Source organism: Spea bombifrons, chromosome 7 (assembly GCF_027358695.1).
Source record: "Spea bombifrons isolate aSpeBom1 chromosome 7, aSpeBom1.2.pri, whole genome shotgun sequence".
NCBI lineage: Eukaryota > Metazoa > Chordata > Amphibia > Anura > Pelobatidae > Spea > Spea bombifrons.
Window position 1 is genome coordinate 30,318,531 of NC_071093.1, and position 11,685 is coordinate 30,330,215.

The following is an 11,685-nucleotide window of genomic DNA, read 5'->3' on the forward strand; positions in this document are numbered from 1 at the left end:
TATGTTAAACCTGAAGGAAAATGACTTTATTAGGTAGACAGTAATCAGTTTAAGCAATTGGAAAAAAATCATAATTTTAGTACAGGTCAGTGATGCGTCTAAAGGATCCAACTCTGGAATTCATGGCACCCCAGTCAGTGAATCTTCTGTATTCCCCAGGTTTCAGGTAATACTGACGTCCTCTGTAGTTGGGTAGTTCATAGAAGATCCAGTGACCTTCAAGCACATTGCAGGAGTGGATGTCATGATAGTTGAATTCCTCATTCACTTGTGGACAGTCTTCAGTAAACTCCATCATTTGTCCTCTGAAGTCCTCCCTTTCATAGATCCTGATTCTAAATGAACCATGATGCTATCGGAGTGAACATAGGACATATTAGGTATTTAGCATATTTCAGTGTTCCATGTTTCACATCGCCATGTATTCAAACATATTGCCAGCAAAATGTAAACGTCGTAATAATTGCAGGCAACTTTTATGCCACTGTATAGTTTTTATTAAAAGCTGATTAACACACATTTTTATGTGAAAGTACTAATTTAAAGACATGGCGTTTAGCTGAAATGGGGTGGGGCTTCTAGTGGTCAGTGCAAAATGTGGGAGTAAAATTGTGTATGGGCTCCAAAGCTAAACTCTAAAAGCTAAAATGATATATATGCTAGAAATGTTATCAATACATATGAAAGCCTATGAGGATAGTTTTACCTGGGGGATCAAACGGCAGGACCTGATTGAATCAGTAAGACCAGACCAGCGTTGGCAGTCAGGATATTCTCCTCTTTTCACAAAGTACTGGTGTCCAGTGTAGTTTGGACGCTCATAAAGCATCCAATTTCCATTCTCCACTCGGATGGAGTTGCAGCGACTGAAGAATACATTCAGTTCAGAACAGTCAGAGCTGCACTCATAGGAACGGCCCTGAAAGTTCCTGTCTTCGTAGAAGATAATCTGAAATTAAAACAATGCTCAAAACATTATCTTTGTTATTCTTTTTAATAATGCCTTCATGTATGTACAGATTATGACGATGTAACGTCAATGTGGCGCTTATACTGACTGTAACCGTAGACTAAGGAAGACAACAATTCAATAACAACTCAAACATCCTTAACAGAGATTCCAATAAACTATTGCTGGTTCGGTCCCAGTTATACTTGATCTTGACAGAAAACACAATACGCAGGTGGAGACCTACGGGACAATAATACGTAGAACATCTGACACTAAATTTTGTTAGTGGGTAGAAAACTGTCCAAGAGAACTCCTTATTTTACTCTGCATCAAGTCTTCAGAACTGACCAGCAGTGGTGTTAGATACCTACAACACTGCATTCCTCACATTTATATACATTATAAATTCAGGAATTGCTTAGAAGACGCAAGATGACGAACCAGCTCATAGTCAATGTATAATGATATCAATTTACATCTGTCATAATTTGTAATCTAGACCAAGATTTACAAATTAGAGACCAAATGAATGTCAATCAATCACTTTACTATTATATCATCCATACATGGTAATTAGAATAAATGTATTAACAAAACACATAATTTAAACATTCTGCAAAAAGAACTCGCTTTTAAATAGTCAACTTTGAAATAACCAAACACTTCTTATGAGTTTTTTTTTAAAGTAAGCATTTCTTTTTATCAGGAAATATTGCTAATCCGCCCATTTAATCCCATTATGAAAAGAGCACTATATTTACTAATTCTATTTATCATTTCACTTGAACTGGTAAACTAGTAGAAATTTTCAGATCTGGATTTACATATCTGCTAACCAAGTGAGAATTACCGAAATATTATAATATAAAATATTATTATTATCATTATTATTATTACTATATAATTATTACCTTTGCCATCTTCAGTGTGTACTGCGGGTGCTGAAAGACTGATACCAGAGTAAATACATTTCACAGAATATATATACTAACTGGTATAAGCTTAATTTGCAGAATAATTATGGGCATCAGACTGATAATGTCAGCACTGTCTTTATCATGAGACTGAAACACAACAAAATCCCAAACTCGTGCAACTTGTTCTATTTACCTCTGAGTTAATGAATAGAATCATCCATACAATAGCTTTTGTTAAACTCGCTGGTAGTTAAGAGGCTACCTGAGAAATCAGCATTTTACATGGACAGCTTACTACAAAATTGAACGGCTATGCCAGAGCAGAAACTCTATTACAATTTTCTGACATTTACCTATTAGTATAAGCAGGACTGGAAAAATCCTATCTTCTGTCATGAGTAACGGAATTAGTGGATGAGCAAGACATTTACCCGCCATGTTAAGTTACTTCCTTTAATTGGGTTTCTTTGCTACTGTTGCTTCCCTTAAACTTTGGCAGTCTGATAGATTTCAACATAATTATTTTAGCACCGCGTTAACGGATACTTTCTAACTAAACTGTTACTTTTTAGCAACTGTTGTGTTTTAGAGCTCTTAGTAAATGTTACCATTGACATAAACAAATTCCTATCTATGGATACATACATTTAGGAAATATGTTACTAATACAGGACCTTTTTCTTTTAATTATATATTAATAATTTGTAAAGTGATTAAAAGGGTAGCAATATATAATTTTGAGTGTTTCTGGTGGTGATAATGGAGCGTTATGGTTCATACTTACGTAGTGTGCTTCAGACATAAAACAATGTTTTGCTTGCATGACGGGTAATCCTGATATTTTATATTGGACCACATGCAACTCAAACAAATGGCACTACTTGAATGTTGTCCACAGCCCTCATCTCAACTTGTCCACACCTCAGATAGAATGTTAAGCAGTTCATGTATAGTTATTGTATTTCTTGGTGGCTTATGGATTTGCACTTCTTCCCTTGGACTGGAAAACATCTAATACTAATACCCAGCCACTGACTTCTCATTTCGCATGTATACAAAGTATACAACTCCAACCATAAACTTTTTACTCATATATTCTAAAAATATAGTGCTTTTCTGTTGAAAAGATGAGTTTTCACAAAATACAATGTGTGTAAGGTCTACTTGGTATATGTTTATGTTGGCTGTCTTAGCCCAGTCTATTAGGCACTGATTGCAGGATGAGATCTAATAAGATCTATAGGTGGAATGCTCAGGCTCATGCATTCTAATCATATGCTGAGCTCTGAAGCTGTATTTAAAACAGAAGGCATATTTAGAATAAGAAAGCCCTTGCAACCATGAGAAGAAAGAACTAATACACCTTGTTCTGTTGTGTGGCCTAGTCTTAAATCTGTTCATGTTGGCATAAGTGTATTTTATTTTGCTTGACATATTAATTCTATGTTATAAAAAGTGACTTTCGGCAACTAATTGCAGTTTGCCAAAGTCTCTCACTGTTAAGCTTTCCACAAGGCATCAGTGATCTGTTTATGGGGGTCTGCCATGCGACCGGCCCAGAGCAGTGCCCCTATTTGCACAACCAAGGCCTACTTTATGAGGATTGTCTTATACTGTTGCTGTGCGTTTGAAGGATGTGTAGGAAAAGAGATACTATGGATTCTGTGCTGGCAAGAAAAATATCTGATTTCCCCCAACCACCCATTGAGCAGTGGCGCCAAATGTCCCCTCAATCTGTATCTGGTGCCTTAAATCTAGTCTAGGCCGCAATATTCTGCTCTATGACCTACAAAGCAATATGTTTTTACGGTTATATTACACCATGATGATTTAGGTTGAAAACGGATGCAAGTTTATTAAGTTTCTTCTTATCTGATTTGTTATTAGATTAACAAACTATACGTCATTTTAAAAGACAAATATAATAAAAAGGATTCTACCCTGATACAAACATACTAGGTGTAAGCAGAAGAAACAATTTACAGTGTCATAGGCTATAGGAAACTAGAGGACCTATTGAGTGCACCATTGAGGAAATTGAGTAAGTCATTGATAAAAGTATCAAATTTACCAAATTTGCTTTAAGGAAAGGTGTATTCACTTGTTTCTGAAGGAAACGGGAATCCCATTATATTAGGGACCAACGCATCTCAGGAATATATGGTAAAATTAATATATATATAAAAGACATTAGAGAATTTTTAGATTTATAGTATATATGCTTAAACCTTTTAGCAATACCTAACAGGCAAAGTTTAGATAAGTTATCAGACTCAAACATTTTGTGAAATAGTTATTAATCTCAATAACAAGGGGATTGTGTTAAGGGCACTGTAAGAACAATATTTTAAAATTGTATGACTTTTGGGAACTGAAAAATAAACCACAAGCCATATAAGTTATTTCTATACAATCACACTCTACTGGAGATGCAGGGTGTCTGAAAAAAACACGTTTAGCCATTTGACCCCTGGAAATTATGCGTCACCATCCAACTTCTGCATTATGCTACATAGGGCCCATCCCGGAGACAACTTGTCTGCATACAGTTATGATGGTCTCTGGCAACGTGACCTGTTTAAATATTATCCAATAAACACTGATATTGTTTTGAGATTACCCAAGACTTCTGAATGATCTTCAGGTTTACCTTAACACGTTCTCTTATAGCGTTTCCTCCTTTAACACAGTTGTTGAATACTACATTCAGGGACAAATTTCAGATGAATTATATGTCATGTTTAAACGTATAACATGTATATGTGAGAAACCTCAGGAATAAGTTTAAAAATATGAAACTTCAATTGATGATCAAAACCACCCAATTTCATATTTTATTTTATATGGCAGCTAGTAATGACGCCTTTGTCATCCCATTGTTTCACTGTCATGTGTAACATTTACTGTATATCCAATATTCTTCTGAAAGAGCCCACTCTGGCATCTGAAGCACCCCAATCATTGAATCTCCTGTACTCTCCGGGTTTCAGGTAGTACTGTTTGCCCTTGTAGGAAGGCTGTTCATAGAATATCCAGTATCCTAACAATATGTTGCAGGAATAGATATTTTGATAAAGAAAACGATCATAAACAGAGGGACAATCTTCGGTGAACTCCATCATCTGGCCTCGAAATTCATCTCTTTCATAGACTTTTAGCCGATGGGGTCCACTGAACTATAAAAGTACAAAAAGAAACATTAGACCAATGTGAATAATTATTATTGCCTGGTGGAACTAGCCCATACTGAATTATGGTGCTTTTATAAAGGGTTTAAAAAATATAAAACTGATGTTGACATTAATGTGTAGCTATATATGTGTATGGTGTTAAAAGTGCTATCCAACATTTTCTATAGAGTTGATGGGACAGAATCTGTGAATTGTGTAGATTGATGCTGAGCACATCTCCACTTATAGGTCCATTTATACCTACTTGTTGAAAACCTTTCTGCCCAAAATGTTTAAAAATCAATCATATCAAGGACAGCCCCCTCCTCCCTCAAAGCCATCCTCAATAGCCATGCCATTTAATTCTCAGTTCTCATAGGCACCTACAGCTGTAATAGACAATAATTATATCCATAGATACTGTAAGTACTAGTTCTAGTATACATAAGTACTAGTTTTCAATGGCTAAAAAGGTGCCTTCGAATGTATACTATTGTATTGATATATATTTAAACAATAAAAATCATACAATAATAAGAGAGAACTCACGTGAGGTACCATATGACATGATCTAATGAAGTCCATGTGACCAGTTGAACATTGGAAGTCAGGATATTCACCATTCTCCAGGAAGTACTGCTCTCCCCTGTAACCAGGGAGTTCATAGACAATCCAACATCCATTGTCTACTTTAATGGATTTACAGTGACTGAAGTGAGAAGGGAGATCAGGTTGGTCTGAAGTGCACTCAAAGGATTGACCTTTGAAGTGCTTATCTTCATAGAAGATGATCTGTGATACACCAAGTAAATGAAATAAAATTATATTTTTAACACAATAGAGGGTCTTGGTAAAACTGAAAGATCTACTATATAATAAATTATTTTCCTGGCAAGTGACTTCAGTTTGAAATAACTGTTTATTAGAATTTGCAGGATTTTTTATGAATTCTACAAATAGATAGTAGACATATTTAAAAAGCATTAGTCTATAAAAACTACATTGGTCTGTGGTTTCAGCCTCCTGTTAGTGGGTATCAATGAACCATTGATAGCACAACTAGGGCATGCAGCATGGAGCCACCATCTTTTTTGTTTAATATTTGTTCATTTAGTGAAATATGCCTTAAGTGGGCCAGTTTAATATACCTGAAAGCCCTTTTAAGGAAGAATGTATGTAAAAGTATATAAAAAGTGATTCTGGTCCAACATCTGAAAAGTGGCCATACCACCATAGCAACTAATGCAATGTTTCTACTGATAAACCCCCAATATTCAACTTTTCTTTAGAAGGTACCTTGGTCATATAAAAGGGAATGCAATGCATCAATAGATTAGAAAGGAGTAACACGGAAAAGTAGGATTAGCATTTCCTGTGAAGAGCACCCATTAAGATGCACATTGTTTTGTTTTCCAAATTGCAATCTATACAAGTGTTTTTGCACAAGATGCATATCTGGGAATCCTAAATGATATAGAGTTATTTCTTATACTGCCCATGAGTTTTTGATCTTACTATTGTTTTTAATTTAATTTTATGACTTAAAATCATCCTTACCTTTCCCATTTTGGTTGCAATATAAGATCCCATTGGTGTATCTAGGCTCTGCAGCCTTTATATATGTTGAAGAGTGCTGTGTCTGTAGAAACAGAACAAATGGATTTTATTAGGGAGAATACATGGCTTTCCTTTAATCATTGTGCCTTATTTGTAGTGCAATCCCTGGCTTTTGCTACGAAGTGGAGAGATTTAAAAGCTGTGACTAATGCATAGCCTTAGTTACTGAACATGTCAGCACGACCCATATGAACACTGGACATGAATTTGTATAAGAGCTTGTTTTTGTGGTTTGAATGTTTATTTTGTATCACACCATTATGCAGTTGAGTTTGCAAAGTTATTCCCATCCATTAATGTAGGGTTAACTCATTAATAAGCATCAGAAATGTAAACATTATAATGTAGACATTTTAAAAATTCCAGTTTGACAAAAAACAACAAAAATGTTGTTGCACAGTCTTTGCCCTTTTGCCCATTATTTTCTCCATCAAATAGGTGGCAATTCAACCCCAACCCCCCCCCCCCAAAGTTTATATTCATCAACACTTGTGCTTAAAACTTTGCATACCCTGGAAGAAATTGTGAAATGTTGGCATTGATTTAGAAAACATGACTAATTGTGGAAAAAACAGCCTTTTATTTAAGGCTAGTGATCATTTGAAGCCATTTATTAGCACATATGACCCAAATGGCCCTGGTCAAAAGTTTAACTACCCTTGAAGGTTAAAATGGCAATTAAAGGTTAATTTCCCACACCTGTGGCTTTTTCAATTAAAATTAGTGTCTGTATATAAATGGTCAATGAGTTTGTTGGCTCTCATGTGGATGCACTGAGCAGGCTAGAAACTGAGCCATGAGGAGCAGGAAAAAAGACATGCTTAACAAGGTGATGGAACTTTATAGAGATGGAAAAATGGAAATGCCAGAGAGTACTGTTCAATCACTTATTAAGAAGTGGAAAATTCAGAGATCTCTTGATACCGAGCCAAGGTCAGGTAGACCAAGAAAGATTTCAGCCTCAACTGCCAGAAGATTTTTTTGGGATACAAAGAAAAACCCACAGTTAACCTCAGGAGAAATACAGGCTGCTCTGGAAAAGACAGTGTGGTTGTTTCAAGGAGCACAGTACTACAAAACTTGAACAAAAATGAGTTGATTTGCCAGAAAGAAGCCTTTACTGCGCCGATGCCACGAGAAAAGCCTGATTACAATATGCCCGACAACACCTTCACACACCTCACAGCTTCTGGCACACTATAATTTTAAGTGATACCAAAATACAGCTTTATGGTCACAACCATAAGTGCTATGTTTGGAGAGGGGCCAACAAGGCTTATAGCGAAAAGAATACAATCCCCACTGTGAAGCAGTGGTGGCTCACTGATGTTTTGGGGGTGTATGAGATCTAAAGGCACAGGGAATCTTGTGCAAATCATGTTATCAGAAAATGCTGGCAGATAATTTGCATTCTTCCGCACGGAAGTTGTGCATGGGACGCTCTTGGACTTTCCACCATGACAATTACCCTAAGCACAAGGCCAAGTTGATCCTTCAGTGGTTACAGCAGAAAATGGTGAAGGTTCTGGATTGGTCATCACAGTCTCCTGACCTTAATATCATCAAGCCACTCAGGGGAGATCTAGATGATGAATGGGCAGTTTTACCACCTGCAAGAATTTGGGGCCCTTATAGACAACTATTACAAAAGACAACACACTGTCATTGATGCTTAAGGGGGCAATACACAGTATTAATACCAGGGGTATGCATACTTTTAAACAGGGTTCATTACTTTTTATTTGTTGCCATGCCATTTTTGTTTAAAGATGATGTCATTCTGTTATAACCTACAGTTAAATATAAATCTCATAAGAAATCAAAGAAATGTTTTGCCGGCTTACTCATCTAAAAATGGTACATCCGTATATTACCAATTCTCCAAGGGTATGCAAACTTTTGATCACAACTGTAGTATAAATCCATATACATAGATTTTTTAAATGTTTTTTCTTATAGGAAGTAAAGGGCCAAAATACTCCCTTATATGCTACATCATAATATTTTTTTTATATGATGTATTATGTTTATTAAACATTTGGGTTGCTTGGCAATAACAGTTATATAAAAGTGTATTTATATATTTCTACTAGGAGGGGGAGTAGGTGTTTTAAGAGTTTTTAACATGTTTTCTATTGTGGTTTGCACTACTTTCCCCAGAGAGCAGCACAACATGACTAGAGATCATCTTGTCTTTTAATTTAAGGGTACTACCGATGACTTTTAACACACACCCAGACACTCAACACTAACACACATGCACACATACTAACACACACATCAATAAACACTCACACAAACATACCCTGGCATATTTACCTTGTTTCATGGGGAGTTATTTGGTAATACTTAATAAGCAGCGCCTGTTTAATTTATTGTACTCAAGTGTACCCACTTTGAACCTTAAGCACAATTTCTGTGAACATTGCCAAAATGACAGCTTGTTGAAGTTGGTCTGACCCCAACAAACATAACATCTTCTAATTCCCTGGCAACCATCCCCGAAAATGTTTGAGAGGGGCACTGATGCTGATGGTATATTATTTTGTTTTTACAGATTGGTAGCCAATCTGAGCATAACATTTAATTCAACTAATTGCATATAAATATCGGAGAATTAAAACGTTATTGTCCAAAAAAAACACTATATACCACATGATACGTACCAAATGATATTTGGAAATTTGTTTTATAAAACTGATAAAAAAAATGGACTGGATGCAATATATATTTGTATATTTTTTATTGTCTGCTATGAGAGGGTCACAATGTGATCATTCAATAGCTGTCCAGGACACGTCTCAGGGACCCAACTTTGCCATTTTGAGCCCCCCAGTCAGTGAATCTCCTGTACTCTCCTTGTTTCAAGAAATATTGCCTTCCTCTGTAGTTTGGAAGCTCATAGAAGATCCAAGAACCCTCCTGGATATTACAGGAGTTGACGTCATGATAATTGAATTGCTCAAACAGAGTTGGGCAGTCTTCAGTTAACTCCAACATCTCGCCTCTGAAATCTTCTCTCTCATACAAACGGATCTTGTGGGTACCTCTGTACTACGATATCAAAAAAGAAGAGAATATGACATTAATATTTTTCTAAACTATGTGTGCTTTATTATAATATGTATCTATGAAGTTAACTTTATTTATTGTCTATTTCTCAGCATATTTTGAGATTTTCTGGTACCATCATCCTAAGAAATAACTCTAAGGAAATTTCTAAGGCATAATCGTTGAAGTCTTAGACATTTTGCTACAAATAAATATTAGAGATTATTAAGCTTAACGGAAAGGGAACACAAATACAACTTGGTAAAGCTGACAAACATGTAATGCATAAACTGATTGCATAATTTGAGAAAAACATTTAATGTTCTAATACAAGGCAGTATTTCCAGGGGTTACCTGCTCTCACATGTGTTCAACATATTTTCAATGAAGAAAGGACTTCTGAGATGTCAGAAGCTTATTTTACTCTATGTCTTACTCTAGAAATATCGGTTGACAACAAAAAAGTATTACAAACTTAAGTAGACCATTGAGACCTGCCAACTGCCAGTGTGTTTGGGGGCGCTTATGATATGAAAGTAGCTTTGTGTATGAGATAACATCACCTAATATTTTTCCTGTTCTACTCTTATTTCATGATTTATAAGCAACCCGTCAAATAATGTAAGGACACAAAATAAGTTAATAAAATGCTGCCGCTGCAACAACAGACTTCTAATATTCATATGGATAGTATTTAATTAAAATCTTAGATTTTTTAGTCACTTACTGATGAGATCAGTCTGCATGATCTGATAGAATCATTGAATCCCAACCATTGCTGAAAATCAGGGTATTCTCCTTTTCTGAGGAAATACTGGTGTCCAGTGTAGTTCGGGCGTTCATAGAGCATCCAGTTACCATTTTCAACACGGATGGAGTTGCAGCGGCTGAAGAACGAGTGCAGGTCAGAACAGTCAGAGCTGCACTCGTAGGAGCGGCCCTGGAAGTTCTTGTCTTCGTAAAAAATGATCTACAGTGCAAAACAAGATAAAGCAATTATCTGCAAACGAACACCGGTCTCCACCAAACTGTGACTTACTGTGCTGATTTTAGAGAGCTGATTTTATGGACTTTTAGCTTCAAGAAATCTTTTTAAACATATTTCTCTTTTTACAGAAGAGAATCTCAAACGTTATCATGAATTTTAACCCCTTAAGGACAATGGGCGGTCCCTTAACCCATTGAAAACATGTACGGGCTTTGTCATTAAGGGGTTAAAAAAGTAACATTAGTTAGGAATAATTAAGGAGACTTAGCAATATTGAAAAACCTAATTTTAATGGTATGGATCAATTCAATTTAAAATATTATTTGTGAACTATACATGTTTCTCTGGAATAAAAGTTGCCTAAAAAATTACCTCCTTTTAAGACATTCATGACAACTCTAGTTACTAGAACGAAATATATAAACTGCAGTTAACCATATAATTTTTGTTGCGTAAAATGACTTGTTAAAATATATGCATTGTGAGCATTTGCTATTATACTGTTTTTATGTCTAACATTTTAAAGTATATGAATTCTTTTTTTACGAAATTAGTTTGTGGAAATCCCACCAAGAAGTGTTTGTCAAACCTGCGTAAAATGAATGAATTTAATTTGGTTGTTGGTGTGCAGTCCTCTTACCTTTCCCATTTTGTCTGCCCTGGATGGAATACCTCAGCTTTGACACGAACACCAATGCTATTTATACATCTCCATCATGCTGTATCTGTACTACTGAAACAAAAGACGCATTTCTGTTTGTCTGTTGAAATTAATCCAGTATTGTTTGTTATATGGTGGTTGCCAATAGCATTGTACTTTATCACTGTACATGCCTTTTGTAGGGATGGGGATTTTAATTGAAGCGACCAATGAAATCTCCAGTGCACGGATTGTCAGCATATGCTTTATTTCAATTAAAACAATGTATTCAGAGTGAAATAAAGAATGTTCTAGGGTTAGATATAACAGAAGTTATATCAATTACTTTA

At 35.6% G+C, this 11,685-nt stretch overlaps 3 protein-coding genes across 3 annotated transcripts; all 3 read right to left on the bottom strand.

The window, feature by feature from the left end:
* Positions 1-1,903, bottom strand: LOC128502004 (gamma-crystallin 1-like). The gene is made up of 3 exons (XM_053471683.1): positions 1,864-1,903; positions 707-949; positions 1-352 (listed from the first exon to the last, which is right to left on the bottom strand). The coding sequence occupies exons 1-3, from the start codon at positions 1,870-1,872 to the stop codon at positions 77-79; spliced, it is 528 nt and encodes a 175-aa protein (XP_053327658.1). The 5' UTR covers positions 1,873-1,903; the 3' UTR covers positions 1-76.
* Positions 1,904-4,673: 2,770 nt separating this feature from the next.
* LOC128502204 (gamma-crystallin 2-like) lies at positions 4,674-6,605 on the bottom strand. Its single transcript, XM_053471967.1, has 3 exons — positions 6,597-6,605; positions 5,589-5,885; positions 4,674-5,045 (listed from the first exon to the last, which is right to left on the bottom strand). Exons 1-3 carry the CDS (start codon positions 6,603-6,605, stop codon positions 4,770-4,772), a joined length of 582 nt encoding a protein of 193 aa, XP_053327942.1. The 3' UTR covers positions 4,674-4,769.
* Positions 6,606-9,384: 2,779 nt separating this feature from the next.
* LOC128501456 (gamma-crystallin 2-like) lies at positions 9,385-11,367 on the bottom strand. Its single transcript, XM_053470916.1, has 3 exons — positions 11,336-11,367; positions 10,435-10,677; positions 9,385-9,710 (listed from the first exon to the last, which is right to left on the bottom strand). The coding sequence occupies exons 1-3, from the start codon at positions 11,342-11,344 to the stop codon at positions 9,435-9,437; spliced, it is 528 nt and encodes a 175-aa protein (XP_053326891.1). The 5' UTR covers positions 11,345-11,367; the 3' UTR covers positions 9,385-9,434.
* Positions 11,368-11,685: the final 318 nt, after the last annotated feature.